At 42.7% G+C, this 26,893-nt stretch overlaps 1 protein-coding gene across 3 annotated transcripts in view; it reads right to left on the bottom strand.

Moving 5' to 3' along the window:
• The window catches only part of gpm6bb (glycoprotein M6Bb), a 30,601-nt gene that overhangs the window by 2,820 nt on the left and 888 nt on the right, over nucleotides 1-26,893 (bottom strand). The window contains exons 1-7 of one of the 3 annotated variants that reach the window (XM_023415870.2): nucleotides 12,030-12,104; nucleotides 4,461-4,647; nucleotides 3,518-3,674; nucleotides 3,085-3,256; nucleotides 2,183-2,256; nucleotides 2,018-2,083; nucleotides 49-1,568 (exon numbers count right to left, since the gene is read on the bottom strand). In XM_023415870.2, coding sequence (XP_023271638.1) covers nucleotides 1,488-1,568; nucleotides 2,018-2,083; nucleotides 2,183-2,256; nucleotides 3,085-3,256; nucleotides 3,518-3,674; nucleotides 4,461-4,647; nucleotides 12,030-12,078 — 786 coding nt within the window. In that variant the 5' untranslated portion in view covers nucleotides 12,079-12,104 and the 3' untranslated portion in view covers nucleotides 49-1,487. Of the gene's footprint in view, nucleotides 1-48; nucleotides 1,569-2,017; nucleotides 2,084-2,182; nucleotides 2,257-3,084; nucleotides 3,257-3,517; nucleotides 3,675-4,460; nucleotides 4,648-12,029; nucleotides 12,117-26,893 lie in introns of those variants that run through there. The other 2 variants (XM_087176508.1, XM_023415869.2) reach the window with 2 other exon arrangements.

The following is a 26,893-nucleotide window of genomic DNA, read 5'->3' as shown; positions in this document are numbered from 1 at the left end:
CTGAAACACTCTTTTTGTAGGATTAATAAGAAATAGACCAAGTGGGGATATTTTTGTAAACAAAGATTGTTTATTTTATATAGAAAGTAAAAGCTACAGTCTTCCAAAACTTAAGAGAAAATTAAATATATGAAATATGGAGTATAAGTAACTATAAATCAAAGAATCTGAAAAATTTAAGCATGCAGGCTCAGTGTTAAGATAAAAAGAAATGGCTCTTTAATGGCACTTTGAGAAAGAATAAAGGAAAATGTATGAAACAGAACATCAACTTCATTGCTGAGGCCATAGCAGCATCAGCTCTCATAGAAAAAAAAAATACATTTACTCTACTCTAAAATAGGAGAATTTCTTCTTTTATAAAATACATGAAATTAAAGTGAGGCATATGGCCTCACGCAGAAGTATAAACCTGGTACTGGCCTAACCCTTCATAGTGTGTTTTGCTAGGTATGTGCAGTTACTTTGAAATCTACAATACACAAATGGTCACCATAATACTCATCCGCATAATACAGTTGATGAAAGGTTTTTAGTTCGGTTTAGAATCTAACTCGTGACAAAGGAGATAATACTGAATATTTGCTGTGTAACACTTCATGGGTTGCCTGAGGTGGTACCAAATTTTAAGGCTGAGGAAATAAACCAAATATAAAGGCCACTGCTACTTCGCCACCATAGCTAGTCCTGGTATAAATGTATCACTAGAATTCATCCTCGCCAAAACTACTAATCTGGCAATCAAAAACATTAAGGCCTGAGAACACCTTCAATATTTGTCATCAGATGTCCACGTGGACTAATTTCAGAGATTTATACTGTACATACTGTTGACACTGTATATCTATAAGGGCTCGGTGCAGTCTACGTCTTGATCAGACCTCAGAATGGTCTCATTCCTAATTTAAATTTCTTCTTTAAAACTGTGTGTAACACCCTGCACAAATATCTTAACATTTATGTTTCACAAGTGCCTCAGGAGTTTGTGCACGAATTGGCATTTCAGCTCTTGACTACAGTCATCCTCTGAAGTACTGCATGCTAAATACTGCCTTTTTTTTTTTGTTTTTTTTTTTTTAAATACTCATGCAGTTGATGCCTTTGTGCAGGTCAAAATCAGCTTCACACATTAGGAATATAAATAACACTGGTGTGGCTTTCTAGTTGTGCACATTTCTATAAAATCTAATGGTGACATGTTGCTGTGAGCGCCAAGGAAAGCAGAACAAACCAGGCAACTAAAAACCAACCCACTCTGAAGACAACTCTCATCAGGTGTCCTCAGACGAGCAATATCCCTGGATACCAAATGCTAAAGGAAGCATATCAGCTATTTACACTTCATGTGATTACTAATGGAGAGATGTTGTTTTTTTCTATTCTCAGTTTGTTTGTTTGTTTGTTTTTTTTTTTAGTTCATTTGTTGTCAGTGGCAACTGTCTCTACTCAGTACAGCATCAAATGCTGTGCTGTGCTCATAAAACAGTTTAAAACTTAGTGCAGCAGTCTTCTCGACTCTTAAACTTCAAAACAGCAAAGTTATAAGTGGTAGCCATCATGTAGATCAGCTGGTGGAAGAGAACAGAGAAGGTTGTAAGAGAACATGCCGGTGACCTCCTCGTCACTAGTAAAGTGACCAATCATTTTCCAGTAGTAAGAGTTAAGAGAAGTAATGGGAAAAATGTTAAAGACCATAAAGTCAAAATTTTATTACATCCTACTTGTGATTTTTGTGGTTCAAACTCATGATTATGAGTTTTAGATGACACATTTATGATACCCAACCTGCACCTTGTTCCATCCATCTTAAGATAAAAACATGGCCATGTGCATCTAAGCAGATGGTAAACAGCAAATGGAATAGGAGCTGAGGAAAAGCCTGTGCAATAGTCCTTAGCGTGGTTACATAAACCATATGGGAATGACAAGAGGACCACTTGGACACATGATCTGTTGATACAAACCGTGCAAAGATGGGCTAAAGGAGGAAGGATGGAGAGACTGGAGGGAAACTTACCAGAGCGATCACAGTGGCTCCTGCCCCAGCGCACGCTACGATGTACAGGTGATAAGACAGGTAGAACTGGAAGAAGACAAGCAACAGTGATTATTCTTAAGTTAAAAAGGCAACGTCCTCATCACCCACTGATGGTGTTTGTACGAACAGCAGACAGGATCTTACCTCACTGGTGTTGCAGATGTCCCCTAGCGTAGATCCGCAGGCCTTGCCCGGTGTGGCGTTCCATGGGATAATTCCTGAAATTCAAAGTTTTCATATACACTCAAATCTATTGTGAATCCATGTGAATAATAATCAAACCTGTCAACCACTATGAATGAATCTGCCGAGTTGATGTCAACAACAATTTCACACATGAGGCAGGGTCTAGCTCCTCAGGCTGAGGCTTGCTGTTGTGTAGTGTTTCTCTTCTACTACGTCACATAATAGACAGGCAGTTCATCCAATCAGCAAGTTTTTTGAAAGCGCCTGCCCTTTTCCACACAGTTTCCAAGCAAGCCTTCCCAGATGGTTCCATGTAACAAACCATCTGGTGCATCTGTTTAACGCAGTGAAGTTGCAGTCGTGTTGCATTATGGGAAATGTACATTCCAGGATATTATAGAGGTCGACCCTTTAGGGATTAAAAACAAGATATCTTGCCATTCTTCTTTGTAAGTTACTGGAGAACTCCTTTAAGGAACACACCCCCTATGAGAAAAAAATTCCAGGGAACATTTTGCTTATCATTTGTTATCAGTACTGTCCTATTCTATCTCTGTTATACCAAAGGTGAAGAAAGAAAACAGATGTAGTTTTGCATTTCATTTATTATTCAGAAACAAGTGCTCAGGAGGTTGGGTAAGATAAATCTGAGACGCCACAAGACAATTAAAAGGATAGGAAAGCAGAAAAAGCAAATCAGTTATTTGGGACTTTAGAAATACAAATCACTCTGTGGTTGAACTGGTCACAATCAGAAGATATGCAACATGTAATAAGGGCTCTCAGGGCTTTAAGGCGTTACAAGGTTTTAGAATGAGCCTGCATTAATAAAAACAATTCATTACGTGATGTTCTCTTACCATACTGACGAACATCCACGCAGATGGACTCAATGTTGGTGGTGAGATTGAACATGGGAGACCTCATGGCAGCACAGGTAGACCACATGTTGTAGAAGAGGAAGACCGGCACGGCAGAGAAGCCGAACACACCAAGCCAGGCCACACCCAAGATGTATGTGAGGAACACAAACTGAGGACGCAGAGATGGCGCAGTGTTAGCATCGTCGGATAACCACGACACTGAAACAGCAGTGAAATGGTAACAATTACACTCCTCACCTCCCCCCCACCCACCCCCACCCCCCTCATACTTTGTTCCTTTAATGAACGTCATCATCATCTTCATCTTTGCATGTAATTCCCATTTTAAATCACATGGCATGAATAGCAATGTGTGCACTCTGTTTTAAAAAAATTAGGATTACACAGCGCAGTGGTTGTATTAACATACCATTCCACTGATGCAGCGTCCACAAATGGTGGTCTTGAACTCGCTGTGCAGTTCCTTGACGGCACTGGTTGTGTAGAAGCCCTCGGCCAGCAGGATGATCCCGTACAGGAAGAAAAACGAAGCAATGCCGTAGATGACATACTGCATCAGCTGTATTCTGTTTAAGAACAACGTCACACATAAGTTGAGCCCGTAAAGCTGCAGTGGGTTAAGCACAAATCAACGACTTATCATTATTTTAGCCTCCAATGTAACACCTGGAGAGACCCACTAAAAATGTCAGGTAAAGTAATAGCATGGCATGCCGCTGTCTGGTATGAAAACTGGCTGTTTGTAATCCTTTGTAATATTTTGCATGCAGTCTTTAAAACATCAGTAACCTGGGCTGGCTGATTAATCATAAACAGATGGTTATGAGCTTCCCTAAGACAGAGAGACGGAGAGATGCTCAGCCCAAATGTGGAGATAACAGGTGATACACGTCTCGGGAAATCATCCTCCAAGAGGCAGACTGTCTCTGTAGACATCTTAAATTAAACAAAGCACTCCAAGTCTACACCAACATAAAACATATGTGCAGTCCTGTCTCTTGTCATCCCTCTTTTATAGTCTGGACTAATGGAGGAAAAGGAAAAAAAAAAAAAAAGTTCCATATTAGGACTGTTCTCCAGGATAAGGTGAACATGGGAGATGTTATCAGCTAAAAATAGCCCACATAAAGTCACCCTCATTAAAAGTGTTATCTATCTGAAGTTTGGACCTCTTTTTACTCTGATGGTTATGTAAGAACACATTTTCCACTCAGCATTATGTGTAATGGATCTTTCTGTGATGTTAACGATACAATTTTACTCTCCAATCCTTGGTTTTATTTCTTTTTCAGACACCGGGAAGCATTACAAGCCGCCATTTAGTGCGCACATAAGAGTATGAGGTCACTTACACGTCAGTCAGCATGGCATGATCACTGGTGACCTTGGAGAAGTGGGTTTCTAGGATGGTCACAGTCCCAGTGAGAGCCACATGGCCACATCCACAGAACAGGGCGACGCCAGAGAAGCAGAGGATCGTAGCTACCAGCGACGCATACGGCACCCCGCCTAAACATTTGATGCAGCACTCGAAGCAGCCTGTGCAAAAATAAAAATAAAAAATTGTGTCAGTGGCAAGTTTTATTTGATATCATGAAACAGTCATTATCAGCCCTTAAATTATATATAAGTGACTGTGTTTCACTTGTAGAACAGGAAGTGATCTCAGGGAAAGCAAGATTAGTATTCACATGAATCATCCATTAATCCTTTGAGCTTCTCCCAGCACGCACTGGGGGAGAGGCAGGGTGCACCCTGGACGGATCACCAGTCTATCACAGGGCCATAAGAATCACATTATAACCAACTGCATCACTCATCACCACTTATTAAATGGCACTGTACTTTTCTTTTCCACAGAAAAAAAGCTTCATCCTCAATGCTGCAAAGGAAACAATGAACATATCTGTTCAAAACAGGTTTCATAAAATTAGTCTGTGGTCTCACATGATGCAGCGTGCTTCCTTCCTTTCCAGTACCAGCAAAGAAACGGTGGAGCTGTTGCGCGCCGCTGAGGTTTTACAATCAACACTGCTTTTAATGTTTCATTTGATAATTCATCACTGCACTTAAAGGGCTCTAATGGCCATCCAGCAGGTCAGAGCAATGGATGTCTGCCAAGCTGTAATGGAAATCAATGGCAACTCACACTGAGGGAATGAAGTGACCCAGATGGGTCTGTCTCATTAAATGTGTTCTTTTGCCTTGTGAAATGGAGCCAGTCACCACAATGCACTGTTTGAGGATGCTCGGAAACAAACCTCAGTGTGCTTCCAATCAGATCCACATGTGTTTGACAGGATGTTGGAGAGTCATAGGGACATCCAGGTCGTGTTTATGTTTCAAAGCTCTCACAAATGCCTGATATCGGACCGCAGCTCAAGCTGTTACAACTGATATTTTCACATTAACAATTGATCAAATGACTGTGTGAAAGGGCAGAGGTCGCACCTAGTGATAAACCCACAGAGAGTTATCACCAACTCTACAGCTCTACAGATCGTTTTAGCCTCTTTTTTTTCCCAAAAGCAGCAGCTGTTTTAAGCAACAAAAAACCAACGAAGACTAGGTACACATCTCCAAGGGAATGCCAATTGAAATTGTTTGCTAACATATCCAGCTAGTTGCACTGCAAGAGATCACAAACACCACTGAAGGTTTAACAAGTCCTCTAGAAAAATAAGCCTATTTTTTAATTTTCTGTCTTCGAAAGAACTGCACTAACCTTCAGAGAAGAAATCATGCAACAATATTGATGAGTGAAAGAAGGCTTTGTATTTTGACAGTGCTTTGACTGCAAGGAGTTGTGTAAATAGTGTCATCAGCCACATCCATATCAACAGCATAAGAGACCACATTATGCAGTCTATGCATAATGTGGGATTTTAAAAGTAATCTCCAATTGAGAGGAAATTTCCTGTTTCAGCGAGTTCTTGTATGACGGAAGAAGAAGGAAAGTAATAACATGGCTGCAGACAACATTAGCACGACTTTGACCAAAAATTCCTTTCTACTTGCATGCTTCTTCTGTGAGGCCTGAAAGTTCATCTGTGTTTGTGCTCTTTGCCGTGACAAAGGAAATTAAAACAGATATACTGCTGCTGGGACGCTTCACCCTGACTGTTTGTGTAGTACAGGGAGATAAAAAACATTTTTGTCCCATGGTGGGTGAGCAAGAGTTGCCATGGCAGCATGTTAACCACAACTCAATGAGTGTGCCCACAGCAGAGTCGCTAAACTTCTACCGCAGCCCACATTTCTCTGATGAGCATGTCGGGGGAGGGTTGAGTGGGCTGCCGGGGATCCACAGGATATTGAGCTCGGCTGCAGAGCAAATACAGTCCGTTTAAAGGAAGAGCTGCTCTTGTGGTGGATCTCACTGTCAGGCAGCTGCGATCCAAAAGCAGACTACATCTTGGCTATAAGTCGACAAGCTTTTTCAGTTCAGACTTTTCCCCCCCAAGCCTCGCAACATACTTTCCTGGCAATGAAATACACCGTCCTGAGGAGAGGGCGAGTTTCCATATGAAAACTGTGGTTGGGGTTTATCTATATTAGGAAATCCCTTGTATTAAAGGTGCACAGAGTGACAGCAGTCACAGCGGTTTAATCATGAATTCATTGGACGATTGCAATCAGTTGTGACGTGTCGTGGATGAAAATCAGTGTCCGTTAAAATGTGACACTATTCGCGTTAGATTCACTACACAAAAACTTATAGTACATTCACGGATGCCAAGACATCACCATGACAGTCAGTCTGCCTTCTTTGCCTGAATTTTTTTTTTAATCTGAAAATGAGAAAAATGTCTGAACACAGACCAGATCACCTCAAGTGATCAGAAACAAAAATGTGTCCAGGCAGACTACAACTATCGTCTGAAATGCTTACATCATCACACTGACCACGTAACCACCCTCCCCTGCAGCCTGTCACGGAGAAGGTCAGGCTGACATGCGCTACATCTGCCATCCTTGTGTAACTTGGTGCAGCGAGAGAGACAGAAAATGTGCACTTAGTTTGAAAGCCACCGATCCTGTCAATAACCCATCCGTTTGATTAGTGTCCGTGCCGCGGGAGTGGTTTGCTTTTGAAGCCGTCTATCCATCCAGACTGAGGCTCCTGGTTAGCCGTCTCTCTGTCACTGGAGAAACCATGTCACACTTATTGGGTGTTATGCTTAATAACACAATAAATCCAAGGTGGTATTTTCACAGCTGGACTGGACATGTTGGCAGGTTGGTATAACTCTGTTCTGGCTGACTGAAACAACACTGGCTGTCGGACAGGTCCACTGCCGCGGATTAACTATTAGCAATCTCAGGAATACTACTCTGTTCACAAAAGGGCCTCTGTGAAAGGTTTAGTCTTGGTATTAGACATCAGGGGAGACAAGACACGGCATCAAAAGGTCAACACACTTTCAAGATATCCTGCACAAAGTAGCATGGGGACAGCAGTCTGCACCAAAGTAAAATAAAACAGTGGATGGATTCAAAGCAGAGGTGGGATTCTGGAGCAATAATAGGATCTGTGAAATATTACGTGTGTCCTTATAATTTAATCTGCTGACTTGAAGGTTATATATTGGGTTTGGGTTAAAAGAATTATTTGACATTTTGGGCAATTCACTCTCTTTCAGTCTCTTGCCTTGTTAGATGAGAAGTCAGATGTTAGAAGAGTTGGGGAGATGAGGAGATACCACTCTGGTGGTTGTTTGTTAAATACAAGGCTACAGCCAGCAGTCGGTTAGCTTAGCATTTAGACTGGAAAACAGATGGAAACATCTGGCCCAGCTCTGTCTAAACGCAACTAAATCTAGCTTCCAGCAGCTCAAAATCAGAACATACAACAGTATATCTTGTTTGCGTAATCTGTAGAAAAAGTGACAGGACTTCTTCTTGGCCAAGTGCGGTGACTTCCCGGAGTCTCCCCGTGGGGACGACAAGACTCCAGGAGTGTGATATTTATTGCACAGACAGCAGAATAGTATCTTCTCATCTAACTCTCTGCAAGAAAAATGAAATGAGCACATTTCTCCAAATGTTGAACTAAGTCAAGTTTAAAAAGGATGACGAATTCTGCAATTAAGACTGCTGGATAACACAAAATTTTTATGGAGGACACTGTCACGTGTACTTGAGAGTTATAAGATAGACATCCAGTATCAGTAGACTGTTTTCTTTGAGTGTACAGTGTGGGATTTCATGGAGTACAGGATGTTGCAGTGCAAACTTTAGCCCAAATCATCCTCCTCCACAGGCAATAACAGCAGGAGCTGGTAACTCTCTAAACAACAAGCGGATCTCGCCGGCTTGTTCCGAGTGGAGCACTACAAATGAAAATCACATTGGGCCTTTTCCTTCTGATGACTTTCACATGCTCCCCGACTAATACTCCTGGTTAGACCTCCAACCACTTCAAGACTCTCCACTCCCCATCTCCTTGTTACAGTACATGAATGGGAGGAGGAGAGACAGAATGAAAAGTAGATTGAGAGAGAGAAACGCAGACAAGTTCGCAACTGTTTGTAATGACAATGTCGGGCCTTAAAGCAGAGGCTAAACTTGCCACATCGCGATCACGAGGAGAGAGGGAGAAAAAGAAGCTTGTGTGAGAAAGAGTGTGTGTGTGTGTCTACATGTGTGACACTGTGTGAGAGAGACAAAAAAAAAAAAACAGAGACAGAAAGAGAGTCCAAGAAGCCCTGATACAAAGAACCAGTGTGTGCAGTCCTAGACTGTCCATCACACAGGACTCTCAGGGGCCCATTCAGAATGGCAGTGAACCACAGCCCCGTTCTTCCGGCCCACAGGCTGGAGGCCCAGGACAAGCCCACCGCTGAGCTCCATCCTGTGTGCCCCTCCAGCACTGCACACAGCTCAGCCACAATGGACCTTCGCAGCCTCTTCACACTCCAGGAGGATCCTGTTTATCGAGGCCTCTCAAATCATCGAGCATGTGAATGAGATGGCTCTGCAAGACCAACATGAGCTGCAGGTAAGCTGGCAATACTGACCTGCAGCCAGACAAACCCACAGAGGCAAGAAAACAAGGGCGTTTCTTGGCTTGGCTTTATTTGTCTCATCAATGCTGGATAACCCTGCAGGCCACGTAGACAATTGCCCTGGGGCCCCTAAAGATGCCCAACGACCTCCAGGTTTCCTGTAGGTTTTAGTTTTTTTTTTTTTTTTTTTTAATTACTTTTGACCATTTTATAACTTAATTCAACAGCCAGCAGTAGAGAGAGTGAAAAGAAGTGGAGCGAGGGAGAAAGGGTGGTATGACCTCCCCACCCATCAGGATGTGAACCGGGGATGTTGCAGTTCATGGCCGTCCACCAGAGCAACCTGGTTTTTGGTAATTTGATCACTTGCAAAATTTGTTTTTCACCACTTAAGTACAACAGGCACCTGCATTATTACATAACTGTTTGGCCCTGTGTCAATGGTTTGAGCACCTTTGCTAATTTTAGTGCACATTGTGCTCACGTAGTAATTTTTAAAAATGTGTATTTCATCGAGTTAGAACAAACCATCTGATATACAGGTCAGTTGTACTCCGGCACGGGGGGGGGGGCGGCCTGTATCAGTACCAATTGTTGGTTGGTCTGCCATCTACAGTTTGCTGTGTACAGGAGGAAACAGGAGTGCAACAGCAAATACTTGCCCCAGTGCCTCCAAACATGTTCATCTGGTCATGCGTCAACACAGTTTGCTTGAGTTCGGACTCATCACCAACTAACCCCTGCAGCTGGCCCCTCATTCATCACCACCATCCATCCTTCAACAACAGACATCATGTGATCAGGGAGTGTCATCATCACAACGCTGAACTCTTCCAACAGCTGGGACCATCAGTGGAAAGTGGGAAAAATGTTTAAAATGCAATGGAGGAGGGGGTAGAGGTCGTCCACTAGTCAGAAGGTCGGTAGTTCATTCCCCAGCTCCTCCGGTCTGCATGTGCAAGTGTCCTTGGGCAAGATACTGAACCACAAATTTCCCCTGATGGCTGTTCCATGTGTGTCAATGTGGCATGTATTATAAAGCACTTTGAGCGGCCTCTACTACTAGAAAAGTGTTTTATAAGTACAGCCTATTTACCATTCTCCTTTTACTGCATAGAAAAAAAGAGACATTTTTTGAAAAACATTATTTAAATTGATGTCCACAGCCGAACACGAGAGCAGACACCCACCCAAACAAAGACCCACATGCAAGAATGCGTGGTAAAAGTATGCATTTCATATACAAACAAACCCCAATCGCACAAATAAACACACTTGGACACACACAATTTGAGATGAAGACATTGCAACTCTTCCATCTCATCCATGAGTCCTGGAAGAGATGGAAGTGGCTTCCAGCTCAATTAAAATCGGCATCTCGTTTTAATCTAGCATCTAGCCTCATTGCTAACAGATGTGTCTGTTTACACCTAATGCTAAGTATATGTGTTTGTTGCTCCACTGGGGCGAGCTGCAAAAACACCATTTATGAGAAACGGTCTAATTTTCCACACTCTCCACTTTGAGAGGAGCAACACTTAAAAACACCATAATGGCCATTCTCAAGGGACGAGGGAGATCTGAGCCAAAAGTGGTCCCAGTGTTTACTTATCTAACAATGGAAACTTATACTCTGTCAGCTAATAGCTGGTGACTGCAGCTCACCCATGGCTGTGTGTAAGAAGCTGCGAGGGACGTGTGTGTGTGTGTGTGTGTGTGTATTCAGTGACAATAAGATGCAAGGATGGCTATGATGGCTAATAAATACACCGTTAATACATGATACACAAATTATGTAATAAATACACCATTTGTGTGCATTTGGAGACAAGTGGAGGGACAAATGTGTTTAACGAGTTTAACTTGTATCATTGGTTCAAGTATATGACAGAAGAGTCTATTTATAGACCAGTATCACATACGATCTCTCCATGGGTCTAAAGACCCACGGGTTCCCGACCCGGCCCAAGGATTCTAAGACAGTACAGTACAGTACAATACAGTACAGAGTACAGTTCCTCTTAAAAAAAAAAAAACTTAGATTGGGGCACCATGGTGGCTCAGGATTTAAGGCGGCAACCACGTAATTGCAGCGAGGCCGGCTGGAGTCCGGCTGGAGTCCGGCTGGTTTCCAGCTGAGGACATTTGTTCTATGTCATTCCCCATCCCCTTTCTCTCCTCATTTCCTGTCAGATTTCTACTGCCTGCTCTCTAATAAAGCCATAAAGTGTCTGGCAAACATAGAAAAAGAAGTAGGACATACAGGAAGTAAAACAAAACAAACCAAAATAAAAATCTTAATGTAGGTAATTCAAACTAAATAGGGACCCCTGGCTGGCTGGGGGTGTACTGTAATTTGAGCTGTAGGTGGGAAATTGTCAGTTATACAGTATAAACACAATGTTGTAGGCATTTAGCAGGCATACAACAATTGGATTATAACCTTACAATAAGATTATACTAACTCTCGTACTGATGATGAAAATCCAATATAAAAGGTGCAGTAAACTGGGAACCAATACTTGACCTCTTGTTCACAAGTACCTGGTGGTAAAATACCATCACGGCCATCCCTCCTGCTGCAGGAGCGAGGTCTGCTGAAACTAATTAAGATCATAAAACAGAGAGCCCAGAGAACACGAGCCAAACACACCTGACGCATGGTATCGACAGCAGCTTCGCAGGGGCAGAGAGGCACAGTTTGCCGATTAAATATCAACACTTTTCGTGCATGCAAACACTGAAACAAGGAGGCTGTGCTGACATTTAAAAAAAAAAAAAAAAGTCCCTGTTGAGAAAAATCTACCCAACTATTGTGCAGAGTGAAACCAAGCAGTCTGGAGTAGGTTAAAGCCCCAGTAAACACAGCAGTGAAAAGAACTGAACTGGCTCTTTGTGAGCACTCATTGGTACCTCTTTTGTCCTGCCTCTGGTCTTGGTTTTCTTCTGATGGAGTTTCCATGGTTGTTTTTCTCCCATCCAGAAAAAATGCTTTCTTTCAGCAAATTCTCTCTTCCTATCTCCCCCTTTACTCTCTCGCTCCCTCTCCGCTTGCTCTCTCTCTCTCTCTCGCTCTCTCTCTCTCTCTCTCGCTCTCTCCTCCACCTTTTCGTCTCTCCGTCCTGCCTCGCGAAGGCACCTCTCCACTGTATATCACAGCTCGTTTCCAAGATGCAGAGGGCTCGACAGAAGGGACTTCGTGGCTCTCATCTGCGCACCACAAACTCACATTACTTCCAGTCTCGAAATGTGCATCTATTACATTTGTAGTGACTGTTTTAGGATTCGGTTTTAGTCAGATGAATTTGTCCTCCTAATGGCATACAAATCCTCACACACTCCCTCCCTCTTGTAGCACCGTGAAAAGCAATCTGGAGAGAGCTGCCTGGTGAGAACGGGCTTGTTATATATCAGCGACGCAGAGTAGGGACCCGTACTTTAGTTGTGGGTAGCATAAAGGCACACAATCACATTTTTCCAATTCCCATCTGACCAAAGTCTGAGAGAGGGGGTAGTGTGTGAGTGTGAGTGTGTGTGTGTGTGTGTGTGTGTGTTTGTGTACGCTGCAGTGTTGACCAGGGTTGAGCCTCTTCATCTTCTGATTTGCACCATATGCCCCCCGCTCCTGCAGCATACATTAGCAACCTCTGACCGCTGTCTTTCCTCCATCTGGTGGCTTCTAACTTGCATGAAAAAAAAAGGACGCGGGAAAAGAAAGACAGATCAACATTTCCTAAACAGGGCGACAGAGTGTCCTTCGGGCTGATACAAACAACAGAGGTAAACAGCACGTGAAAATGGGAGATCCAGAGAACCACGAGGGGAGAAACATGGTGAAATTTAAGAGGGGTGGAGGAGCTGATAACAAAGGGGCTAGATGAGAGAATGCTATAAAAACAAATGATGATATAGTGAGAAACAATTTGTTAAAAGTGACAGAGACGGGGGAAGATGGATGACGGGCGATGACCAGAGGAATAGACAGTGAGGGAGGCGAGGAAGAAAATCTTGGCTGTGTTTGTTTGGCAACAGCAGGCTGAGGAGCCCCAGGGGCATGCTAATGAGAGAAAGGCCTTTCAGCGGTGGGGGGAGAGCCCCGCTGGAGCGGAGCTGGAGAGGGGGCTTCTCACGGATACCAGACCTCAGAGAGGAGAGGGATCAGCAGGGGAGGGGAGCCTCAGGGGTCAGGGAAGTGAACTTAGCGGGGATCCCACAACAACAAACGCCGCACTAATCTTAAAGCTTTTTCACCGTCAGCCCTGTAAAACGCCAGGAGAAGTGACATCATTCTCGTGAAGTGGGGAACGGGGCCCATATATAGAAGCGACGGTTCTTTGAAAACTTTATATGAGAGAATACAGCTGATGTAGAGGTAGCCGTGCTTGTGATCTCCACATGAATTGCACTAAGGAGCCCAAGTGAGGCTTAAAAACAGGACTAAATGTATCACACTTCACACCACACAGACAATTCCAAGTTCCTGAGCAGGCCACAACCAAAGCCTGGTGATCCATCTGCAAACTTTTGGGAGTCTATAGACAGCAAAATGTTTGAGTTTACTACACACACACGCACACACACACACACACACACACACACACACACACACACACACACACACACACACACACACACACGTAGAAAAAAAATTCAAAACATGTGATCACTCCTGGTCAAACTGAGATCAGCGTTACTCTTGATTTGACTAAGGATAGGGGCAGCAATTTAGCTTAAAACAGATTTTAATTAAATATAATATATAAAAATATTAGCACATGAGGACGAGGTTGGGGTGGGTATCACAATGAAAGTGTCAGGTTATGATGGTCACGCTGCACAGTGAAGCTGCATGAATACGATTTGACGTTACTCGTCAGCTGGTAGCCAAGCAGCTAATGAAGGAGCCAATGATAGTGAAGCATGAATGAACAAGTTGGTGACAATCAGCTAACGCAAGCGCGACTTGCCTCATTCTGGAGATCTAGTTTACAATATTTTCTCTACCTTGTGTGTTTCCCGGGGGCGCCTTCATAATAATAGATACTTAACTTTATTAAATCGTAAATAAACAATTTAATGGTCTGATACCAATCACTGATAAGATGCTATAATGTCTTTTAACGTCTATTATGCTACAAAAATAGGAGCCCATAGTGTAAGCTACAGAAAAGTGATGTTTAAATAATCTAATAAATATATGTAACTTTCTCTTTTTTTTGGGGGGGGGGGGGGGGGGGGGGGGTTGCAGCTGTGTGTTAAACCAATATTTTAGCTAAAATATGTTTGGAAACCACAGAACAGACACAAACCCAATATCATCATTGAGGGTTCTCTTTTTGGTCACCTGTTGAATGTAAGATTTATTCTACTCTGACCTAAGTTTTGGTTTCCAAACAAGTGAAATATCAGCAAGACATTTCAACTTTCTTCACCAGCTAGTCACCAACTTTTCTGCCTGCTGCTGGGCAGGTCATGTACAATGTGTTCATTAGAGATTTTCCACTGAAAGTATGCTCCCCGTTCTTTGATGTGAAGCCGATTTGTGCTGAGAGGGGCCGTGGAACTAAAACAATAAACTAAAAGAAGCTTTAAAAAAAAAAAAAAGCAGCGTCGGGTGATAATCTGTCCCTGTGAACAGCTCATTTCATATGGCATATGGCCACATGACCGATTGTGTTTATTAGTGGAGCTTTAATGGCAACTTAATGACAAAATATCAGTAACAAACAAATGAAGCAAGACGGGTATTTTTAGACACACAAAGAGCAAAAGACGTAGTAGACTTAGATATCACCACGTCAGCGTCACAAACACAGTGACAGGCTGAGTGGCTGTGGGAATAATCATGTGAACGTAGGAGGTGAGGCCTGAGTGCTGCATGCTCAGCTTCGGCGTGAGACAGCGCCACTCCCCTACTCGAGGACACAATCTGAATGATGATGAAGCTCATACAAATGGGGGAGGCTTCATTGTGGGTCAACCTTTCACGCTGTGAGACTGGGGGCCCTGAAAGCTCCTCAGTGTTCAGTCACCCGTGAAGACCTGCACCCTGCTTGTCTCACACCGAAGAAAGGTTTCTCAGGGAGCGAGGTCTGTATCCAGGCCCAAGCAACACTTTAAAAAAAAAAAGAAGAAAAAAAACGCTACCAACAGTCTGAGAAAGCAAGTTCTCTGCACCAGAGAAGAGGAGGAGGACAGATGAAGCCGAAATGGTGTGTGGAGTGGCCCATGTGAGGTATGACCGATTATGAAAGCCAGAGTCTGTAGAAAAGGAGAAAGAAACCAAAAGCAGAGGGCAAATTGTTCGTCCAAAAATCCCCAAATATTTTGCTGCTCTTGTGGGAAAAAAAAACCCTTTCTTGTATTTGACAGTGAATCCGGGAATATACCAACACTGGAGATTCTTTGTAAACACTGTTTTGGCAATTTGTTGCAGTCAATATCATCCCAGTGTACTGTGGTGGCATTACTGACCTAGATTTAAATGCAGCCCCTCTTCATCGGTCAATCTGCCCTGTATGTCTGCCTCCATGTTTGGCGTGCTGAACTCATTGATTGGTTTACAAAAGCACCGCACTACTAACCCATTATACAGACCCATTCACTTGCTTGCTGACCCGTTTTCCTCTGTGGGTCTACAGTAGAAAAAAAATAACATGTGATTCGTTATAACACACAATAACTGAAAATCTATTCCTCAAACTCACCCAGTAAGTTAAACTAATCCCGCCATGCACTGATTAAAACAAACCAGTCCAATCTATATGAAGGCTCTGAGTAGTAGAAGAAAGAAGAAAAAAAATAACCTCTGTCTGCAATGGAAAAAATGAATATGCCAACTGTCCTCACTCATTACAGCAAGACGTGTGGCCAGTGAGAGAATAAACCACAGCTGGCTTATAATGAGTGTTATGCTTCTTATGGCTCTGTGAAAATAGCTATAAAAAAATAGAAAAAAATGAGGGAAATTCAATCTATGTGTTAGGAAAGGTTAAAATGCACTCAATTATTTTATAGTGTCATTTAAATAAAGGCTTTTTAACCTTTATACTTGAACTTGAACGAGTGTTTCTCTTTTAGCGCAGGTGACTGTAACCCTTAACGCCACAGAGAAGTCACGTTTAGGGTTCTGACTATTGATTATTTTCTTTATAAAAATTGCTTCTGATTATTTCCCAATCCTGTGGTCTATAAAATAACATGTCCATCACAATTTCCCTATAATCCAAGGTGATTTTTGGTTAACTATCACATGAGAAAAAGAAAAGAAGCAAATCCTAACTACCCTTATTACCCACAATGTCTGGAAATCAAATATGCCCTGAAATCTTAAGACTTTAAAATTATATTTGATGATATTTAAAGTGATTTTCTTACCAAAAAGCTGCTGAATTTGAGTTACTCGCTCACCTAAATCCTAGTTTTGGGAAGAGGATTGTTCATTCAGCCGTCTGAGAATTTTAATTTGTGGAGTTTATGTACCCAAGACCTCATCATTTGACCTTCACCATTACCCAACCTCAATAATAAAATCTTAAAACCAACTTGTATCCGTTTGTGGTGCCACACATTGTTCTGCATGCTAAAGAATCCCACCACAAGAGGAAAGCTACTCGAGCACGCTGCACGATGGTAGAAATCCAACGCTGCTATTCAATTTCAACCATTTCTAATAGAGACATACTTCATGTCTTGGCATTTCTTCCATTGTACAATTTCCAGATTGATTTTTTGGTCTCCAGTGTAATTATAAGCATTTGACCAAACAATGTCAAGGGTATCTGAGTCAGCACTTCTCTAATTGCATGTTTGTGTTACTATCGTGTTAGGTCTGGAAATGGAGCAACACTCATTCAGGGATGCCTGGCAGCCATGTTTTTCCTCTAAAAATGACTTCACAGCCCTGACTCTCTGGCACCTCCACAGCCACTGTGGGTTTGGCCTAAGTGTGCTGCAAGGAGAGCGAGAGACACAGATGCTTCATATTATCCCGGCTTCCAGGCTTATAGTACCTTGGAAACTGCCACCATGGCTTGGCCGGACAGAAAAACCGTTGCAATATCAAAACCTAAAGACGAAGAATTTCATAATTTCAGTCTGGAGACAAAAGATCCGTGCCAGGAAACAGAAACAGAAACCTGGAAAAGAGTGAAAGAGTAACACAGAGAGAGGGAGGGAGGGAGGGAGGGAGAGGAGGCATTTATAGTAGCTGTACCCCACCACCTCCCCAATAAGGCCAAGAACTTAGAGAAAAATAATGGTCTCTGCATAATTGTTTGTTTTTGTTTCATTGTGCACTAAATATTTTAATGATGCCTCTGGTCTGGGAGAAGCATCGCTGTCTTTGTGGTCCGCCGTGCTTACATTATGGAGCCAATGAACCAGCCAAGAGGTACTGCAAGCAAACACCTCTCCATTATCCAGTTAGACTAATGCCACATAATAACCTCTTGTCTTTTCAATCTATTTTGTAATAATGCTTTTCCAAGAAGTGGAGAATAATGAAAATACCCAGATACCCTTGAATAGCTGTCTGTGAGAAAAATGAAGGGGGTTTAAAAATGCTATTATTTCTCAGCGGGGAACCAGACATGAGCAATTTGTCTGGTGTAGATGGACCTCAGGACCTCAGGAAGCTCAGCAACGCAACCTATCATCTTGTCAAATGTGACTAAGGGCTACAGTTACGTCCTGTATCTTAACTGAAAAACCTACCTACTGCTGTAACACTCCCCATCTAAGGTGACATTTTGCAAAAAACTGTCCTTAATGTCCCTGATTCTACAACAGCTCCTCTTTTTTTTTTTGGGCCACTTTGGGGGCAGCTGAAATAAGCCATAAACACAACACTGACATCTTATCAGTTGTTTTTAAGTTGATATGGCAAACACGCAAAAAAAAAAAGTCACCTATTTACTATGCATATATACAGCAGTGATGGCGCAACATTAGCATTAGCATATTAACAAAGCCATGTTTCTGGACACCTAATGAATGCAAGTCCAATATCTGCTGTACTTTTAGCTCTGTTTCTGGGCTCCACCGATTCCTGAGGGAAATATCTGGCATGTTCACCAGCTAGCTGCTAACTTTATCTGTCCATCATTTGGTGATCAGCAAATGGCATACAATGCGTTTTTGATCAGCTGAAAATAGCTGCCCGCTGTGGTTGGGAACAATGAAAACCAAAACAATGAGCTGAAAGACATTATCAAGCTTTGTAGCGCTGAGGGGAAGTGCAGAGTTCTTTCACAGGTAGTCACGTGATCTATTGTTAATCTGAAAATATTTCATATTACTGCTTTAATTCTCTCCTTGACATACATAAAGCCATGGCCCCCTAAGGTGCAGGCCCCCTTTCTAATCTCTTAATATCTCTTTCTCTGCACCCTTTAACTACAAACTGCCCCTCCTTCTCCAGTCATTTTGACACCTAAGGCCATTTGAAACATATGACCGTCCATTAAACTGCACAGGGAGCACAAATAAATCCCACAGGGACTTCTCTTAGTGCTGTTAATCCTTTAAATACAATACCTATCACCGTAAGCATTTTTATATTTAGCCCAACACAAAGACCACTGAGTTGCCTTTTATGCCACTTGAGTGACTGGACAGCAGTTTGGATCATCATGAGAGGAAATGAGTCTGTTCATTTTTATCTTGTACTACAGATGTGCACATTGATGTGCAATTGAATCATGACTGTTCTGCTGAGAATGAAGCAACACAGGCCCCATGAATTAACTGCTGATATTAGAGGCATCTTTTGAGATGTGCAGGGTGTAAAATGCTTAAGCACATGAAATTTAGCACTTAATTTATTTGGGTATTCATAAGGAAAATTTGTCATGTTGTGTCAGGAGGAAGAGAAAACAGTGTGAAAGGAAGAGATGTTTAATTTGATGTCTCACACTTAATATGTCCGTCTTACAAGGATGAGGATCCCCACAACTCAAATGTTCTCACACTCCAGCTGCTACGATGGCAAATAACACAGGGCTGGAAACAGTCTTTCATTTTCCTACTTGTTGCACAGGGCATAAGCATGTGAACGTGCACGTGCACACACGCGCGCGCGCACAAACACACACACACACACACAATAGAGACATAATGAAGCACAGAGACCTGGAGACAGCAGACGAGACTCTCCAGCTAATCTTGGGGTTACTTCCCATGAATAGCCCCCACCCTCCCCTGCGTCTCCCCCAGCTGCTGGGATCTCTTTCTCCCATCAGCCCTATTGTCCTCCACCTCATGCTGCCAATCTCTCACCCCTGACCCAAGACTTTACCCTTTTTTTTTTTTTTTTTTCTTTAAACAAACCCTCCCCCCCCCAAAACTCTCATTAGAAGGAGCAGAAACCTCCTCCTTTCAGCCCCAGCCGGTGCTACTCAACACACCAGCCAGTCAGACCCCACCATGTCAGGATTCACCGTCAGCACTATGACAACAGAGCAGCCGACACTCAGATCACTTTAATGGCATTGTTCCACAAGGCGCTCCTCCCTGTGTCTCAAAGCCCTGCAGGACGCAGGGGCTGGGTCCTGGAAGGAGAGATAGTCGGCCGTAACCTGAACCTGACACTTCCACCCCCGCAGAGATTGCGTTTGTCCTCAGATTCACTTCAGAAGTCTCCGAAATGTTAACCAATAAGCAGCAAATACAGTACACCACAAGAGAGAGATGGAAGCTATTCTCTCTAGTGGATGGTATATATTCTATCCTGACTGACCTCTGCGAGAGTGGGTCAATCCATTACATTATTGCTTTGAGCACCGACGGGCAGTTCTCCAACAGCAGAGACTCTAATGTTCTTTCGTCCATCATACTGGACATTATAAAGCACATACTGTGCAAAGTAGATCATCATCAGTGTCTAAACATTTACACTCTCACAAATGTATGCACGTTCAAATTTAATGGATATCTCCGTAGGTGGAAATACATGATGCAAGCTGCAAACACAACTCACTACACAACCACTGCTCTGATGATGGGACTAAAAGCCAGTGCTGCTTCTTAAATCATTTTCTTGGAATAAGAATACAAGTGCTTTTCCGTTCACCCCAGGAATTCTGTATTTACATGTTCGGATCCCTTTGGCCCTTGAAACTGATTAAGAACTATTTGCAAAATTTCCTGGCCGTCACAGAGTAAATGAAAACACTGTTTATTTTCTTCTTTCTTTTTTGCAGATATGCTGCTTTCAGTGCAGCAAGAAACCGGTAAGTTATTTAAATGTCATAAATAAAAGAATAAACAAAACAAAGAAAAAGGATGATGTTCATCATGGAAAATTTAAATGACCATATACGATCTATTTTAAACCTGCCCAACAACAAGAAACACAAAGCAATCCACTCTAAAGCCATAGGGTACTCCACTTCATGTGACATGGAATAACTTGCAGACATAAGACATGTTATGCAGACATGCAACAAACACACACACACACACACACACACACACTATCACATTTGCTCTGTACATTCCAGATGCTCTGCTCCGTCACATTACTTTTACATTTTCCGCTGAGAGCTATGGCCACTCTATTGTTACAGTATTGTTTTCCCATAGAGCAGAGGTCAAAAGCTAAGATGACTTCTGAGACCTCTCAGTGGTGTAGCTGTAATATTCATACTGCTCACTGATCTCCTCTGGTCTGCATGTGGTTACGGTGTCAAGCTGTTTTTCAGACAGAAACATCTGGGATTTCCTCTCCCCTGAAGCTGCTGTTAGCTGGTATTTTTCTCCCGTTGTCTGAATTGAACTTATAGTAAGTGACACAAAAGCCTTAAAAAAAAACAAAAAAAAAAAACATGTGCAAATGGTAAAAGCATCACACATTACAGGATGACTCAGTCGTGTGGGTTCAGAGGATTCCAAGTTGAATATATTTAGAGATATTTTTCAAATCCAGCATTCAGCAATATACTCAAATTGAAATCTATCTTCTTGAACACCCAAATGGTCTGTCTGTGAAGCACACACAGCATCCCCCAAACAGTCTCCCTCAGCTATTGGGTTTCCTGCAGCTGTCGCTTTATAAAAGCTCAGCGATTGCAGATTTTCATCTGCTTGGCAGAAGTGCCTCTTCCTGCCTATCAAGCCTTTCTCTGGAGGATAATAAGCAGACAATGAAAACTCTCACTTGAAAAGTTTTTTTTTTTTTTTCTTGGGCAGGAAAATGATTCCTGGCAGGAGAGAGAGAGCGCGAGAGAGAGAGAGAGAGAGAGAGAGAGTGTCTAGTGGCCTCTAACTGTGGTTTCACTGTGTCACATGCAGCACCACAACACGACAACATGAGCAAACAAGAGTCATGCGCATCTTCCTCATCTTTGATAAGCAGCGCAACAAGCTGTGAAGAAATAAGCTCCACAGGACTTGTTTTTGTGTTATCACAAAAAAACATCTCGATAGCCCAAGTAGAATTTTACACATAATCCTGAATACAGAAGCAAAGAAAAAGTCATAAAGGGTTACATGGGTATTCATTTAAATTCCTGCTTAATTCGTCCCAAGCGTAACATTTGGCCGTATCCAAATGGTCTCAGGCGGTCTGGCACGGCTCTTCATATGGTGAACATTTCTCATTGGTGTGCTGGGGTACCCCAGATGCTTTTGTCTTACGGTTGTTTAGCAGCTGCGTAAAAGCACTGAGGACAAAGACCTATCTGTGGAGGGTTGAATACACTCAGTGGGCACACAGCCAACAGCTCAATCCTACAGGCTCCCACAGTTGAAAAGCAGACTAATGCATTCTGCTCTCACTCCTCACAGATGATCTTACAGGGAAATTAGCTGGAGCCCCGATTATTGTCTCTCATTTCCCCTAACTACTTTCACATCTGAACTGCAGTCACACTGAGCACCTAAATAATCATCTACATATAATTTGGTGAAATTCAAATCAGCACTTATACACTTCCTGTCAAAACAGGAAGAATGAACACACTGAAATCGTCAACCATCTTAGCTGGAACGCCTCCTCACGTGTCTGATCAATGTAGCGCCTGTGAAACAACTCCAGGAGGTTTCTGAAGGGATATTGTGAGGCCTGGATTTTACTTCACCACCAGTGAGTTTAATGGGGTGGAGCTGACATAGGTCAAGTGAGCAGCATCCAGCATTTGTCTACCTGACAACAACAGGCTGAGACACCTGTCTGTCAACCAAACACATCTAAACGTAGTCTGCTTGTCTTTAAGCAATGAAACAATATTTGTCCAAATTCACAGTTGGTCATCAGCAAGTCGGGAAAACTGTCTAGTGGTCGTTAACACTGGAGCGCTCAAAACAAACTAGTTTGTGTGATGTGTCATCTGATAGCATCTAAAAATAAAAATAAAAATAGTGTTGTTCTTCCGAACAGGCCCCCACTCAAAGGCGGGGTGAAAAGCCAGCCGTCTGAGAGAGCAGCGAGAGGCAATAATTGGGATAAAGGCTCACAGTTTCACACAGCCTCGCCTTAAAGGCATCAATAGTGTTGCACTCATTTGTACATGACAGAAGTAGTTGTGTGAACTGAAGAATGAAAAAAAGAGAGGACTTTAGAGATAAGTTCAATCCCTGCCAACACACACACACACACACACATACACACACACACACACACACACACACACACACACACACACACAGCCAATCCCTACATCAGTTTCAGAAGCTGACAAAAACTGCATTCAACAGTTTTAGGAAGGATAGGAACCACGTTCAATATTTTCACCAAGCGACCCCTGCAGGGCTGAAGTTAGTGAACACGGCCGTACAGCGCAACTTCTGCAACGGGGTTTCACGGTGGTGAACCCATGGCTCTAATCCCCTTTGTTCATATCCTGTCCATCACAGGGTAGAGGCATTAGTTAGCAGAGGCCTCTTTACATGCATTATGATCCATTTCAAGGCTGACAAGAGAAAATAGGTCATTCTGGGTAAACATTATTGACCATTTCATCAATGCCCTCTGATCATGTGATATGGAGAGAGTGGATCAAAGCATGGATGGTGTAGCGAATGCAATCATAGATAGTGCTGTAGAGAAAATCCTGCAGCAGGGCTGAATGCCTGTTGAATGAGTCGGTGAATGTTCATCAGATGCAGCGGCTCTTTGCCCCCCCCCCAGCCCATTATTTCCCACAGGCCTTCTGGAACAGTCATCTGACTGTGAACAAAACACTGATACACATTGCTGCTCCACTGGCAAATATCACCCCTGCACTCTGCGCACATGCACGGATGCCAACATATTGTAAAACTGGAGAAATAAGATTCAAATTAGGCCTTATTATGCATGTATTTGGCAGTTTAACCTTGATAATCGTGGGTGTTTTTTCCTGAAGCCTTGCAGATAAGATAATGGACAGATTGTATCTCTGGCATATTTTATACAACCCCAGGGTTCAACTGCCTTTGCATATCTGAGAAGCTGTGGTCTTTTGCATATAGGAAGTATTTTTAGATATTTAAATGCCATCCTGTTTCTACCATGTAGCACTGTGACTCTGACATCTCTCTAAACTAGGGTGAACTTGCGCACACATACACACAGAGGCACCCACGCAACCACTTGCATCCCTTCTGTTCAACTGTGAATGGGCTTTTAGTAAAAGTGACGGCCAAGGCGCATGCTTGAACAAGCATCCCCACTCAGGAACTTCTATTCCTGTCATTTCAAGTCACAATACTCAATGGTCCTCTTTGTTGTCGGAGGAGTTATTAAGCTCAACAAATTAACGTGACTGCTCCAGCAGACCTGCAGTGCTGAGGGGAAACAACAAAAAAAAAAAAGAAAAAGAAATATATAAAAAAAAGGCAGAGGAAAGCAGTGACAACGAGAGAGGAATGGAGACGCCAAGAGAGAGAGAGAGAGAGAGAGACAGTTCAGAGGACACAAAGTGGAGCAGGAAGGGAAGCAGGAGATGAATGAAGTCTTGATTGAACTAAAGGGGTCTCTTAGAGCTGCACAGTTGCAAAAAGTACTGTATGGGCCTCATCTACTGTATAATTACGAGAGATGCTCAATCATATCCAATGCCAAATGGAAAAAAGCCCAGAAATCATGTAGCTATGACAGCAACTACCTCATTATGGAGGATATTCACTGTAATTAATGACTGCAAACCACAGACGAAAAGCAATTTAGTGGGTTATTGATGGTGACATAAAAACGTGGGATCAGATGTAAAAAGGTTAGCACATACTTTATTGGACTGAATTGCATTTTTAGGCTCAGGGAAAGCATCTTTTTGGAGTTAACGAGAGACTGCTTTGATTCAAACAAGCAAAATTAAAAAATAAAAAAAACGCAAAACTGTCAAGTTCAATTTTCGCTCTGAGCACACTCTGACCATCTCTGCTGTGACTCATTCTTTCAGCCCTGTGTTTCTCTCAGCATCTGTTGAGAAACAGAAGCACGAGTCAAGTAAAAAGCTGAGGGGAAAATGACCTGACTCTCTGTTATTGCTCTGCCATTAGATGACAAGATGTTGATTCCAAAAAGCGTAAAAAAGCTCTCTGCTGGCTCAGCATTAGCAGTCATGGGTCTTTCCTCTCCTCAGACTCAGGATGCAGGGGTCACAGCACATACTGTCCACCGCCATGCGTCTGTGACAGTAATCACTGCTGATGCATGAGCTAAATAATCAGATACTTTCCAGACATCCATCGTCGAAAGGAGCAGGAATGCACAACATTAAAGAGCACAGGATAGCTGACACCTCGGAGACACTTCCCAGACGCACGTGTAAAAATCATTACGAACAACACCGTCCAACTCAAGTGTGTGTGTGTGTGCGTGTGTGTGGATCCCCGAAGAACAGAATCGATCAGGTTTTATCATGTGGTCCTCACTATAATTATGAAACTATTAACATTTAACACTGTGTTTTATGCCTGTACATGTCCACTGGCAAACCGCGAGGCAGCAACAGCTGAGCCGTTGAACAGCAAGATGTTTAATTAAAGACACATTCAAAACTGTCAGCTGTGATTAACTCTCTTTTTCTTGAATTACTCAAAAACTATGATGTAACATTTGGATCTGGTTTGCCTCCAGCCTCCGTGACCTTTTCCACAGGACCACCACGCAGAATACAAAACACTCTGAGCAGAAGTTCACCACTTTCCATAAGGAAAAACAATCTTTCCTTTTTTCTTTTTTTTCTCCAATCAGGATCTGGCTCCAAGAAGAACAGACGCAGTGTTCACAGTCATGTCCATAATTTGTTGGATTTGATTAGTTGTATCTCCTGTCATAGGATAGCTTTGATTTGAATGGTAAGTACATAATTGAATTGTAGCTGTAAAAGACATAGATTGAAAAGATGGTTAATTTTCCACACTGAGAGCTTCTAAACTGTTTTTCCAAATTTGTCTCAAGGCGCTGCCAAGAAGTTCTGTAAAAAACTTCAAGCAAAAACTTTGCTTGTGTTTGACAAGTTTTGTGCTCTGTAGTCTAGATGTTACAATCTGCTGCAGAGAGAAAAGATTACACTCTTTCTGCAGTACCATGTTGTGTTTTTCTTGCTAAAACCAGTATGATCACAAGAGAAAGATTTATCTTCAGGCCAACTCTTTCCTCTCAGATGTTCAGCTCGGTGGTAAAATATCATAAAAATATACAAAAGCTGAATTGAAACCTTTGTGTTTTGCTATCAAGGAAGCTGACGGCAACCAGATTCTGCAGGTTGGGTAATCGTCACAGGTCTAACACCAGGAACCTAACAAGATATTCGTAAGAGAATGACTTGCCGTCTCCTTCTGAATTGAGCTCAGTGGACTCGGGCCAAGTTATCCTCCCACATCCCAAACACAGGCCAATGCACTGTTAAATCGTTCACCGCCAGGACAGAGGAGAATCTCTCTGAAAAACACGCGGCCCCTCTGCAAAGGTGAAAGGTCACCGTAAAATCAAATCAGACACAAGTTATATAACCTCTGAATGACATCTTCACTTCTTCACAGCTCTCCACACGCACACATACACACACACACACACAATCAGCTCGGAGACATCCTGTTTATTTTGGGATGAACGCTTTCATACACACGGCTAATCCGTTTTCTGTTTTCAAAGCTATTTCACATGAAACACTGCAAATCACAGCACAGCAGTATGATATCCATTTCTCTGACACAACAAAAAGGCGACCTCTACAGCGACTTGCAAGTCTCCACACAACAACAGGCTACACTATTTTTTTTTTTTTCTGAAAGGGCCATAAAGAATCTCTGAATATAAAATGGGAGCTTTGGCAAGTGGACAATGCACAAAGGTCGATTGCCATGCAGAGTAATATCCTCTGTGAGAACGTGGAAAAAGGGTCTGTGGGGAATTAGTTCACAAGGCATCCGCTCTGAAACTTGCAATTCACTGGACTTCTCTCTCTACATTAAGAGCCACTGAAGTCGCACAAAGGAGCAGCTCCAAATTAGGAGCACAAAGACGCCTCTGTGAGAGCTTCAGAGCGAATTAATGAGCGCTGATACACATTCTCACACAGTGTTCTTCCCTGGCCTCAGCTGCACCGGCGGCAAACAACACACAAGCCCCTAAATGCTGCCCAAAGCCAACACAGACAGTTGAAGATGGCTTTCTGTGTCGCCTTATTGTTAAACGTCTATAGTCCAGTGAGGGATGAGAACAGTTGGGAAGTGAAAGCTGAGTGTACTTTCCCCATCTGGTTCACAGTTCATCACAGTTTTAACGTTACTAAACATCCATGGCATGAGTGCCTCACTCCTTCCAGTGCACCCCCACCAACCCCCACCCA

The sequence above is a fragment of the Seriola lalandi genome, unplaced genomic scaffold (assembly GCF_002814215.2).
Source record: "Seriola lalandi dorsalis isolate HSWRI2012SDOR001 ecotype SW California unplaced genomic scaffold, Sedor1 jcf7180002054559, whole genome shotgun sequence".
Taxonomy (NCBI): Eukaryota; Metazoa; Chordata; class Actinopteri; order Carangiformes; family Carangidae; genus Seriola; species Seriola lalandi.
This window is presented reverse-complemented; position numbering and strand designations above follow the sequence as displayed.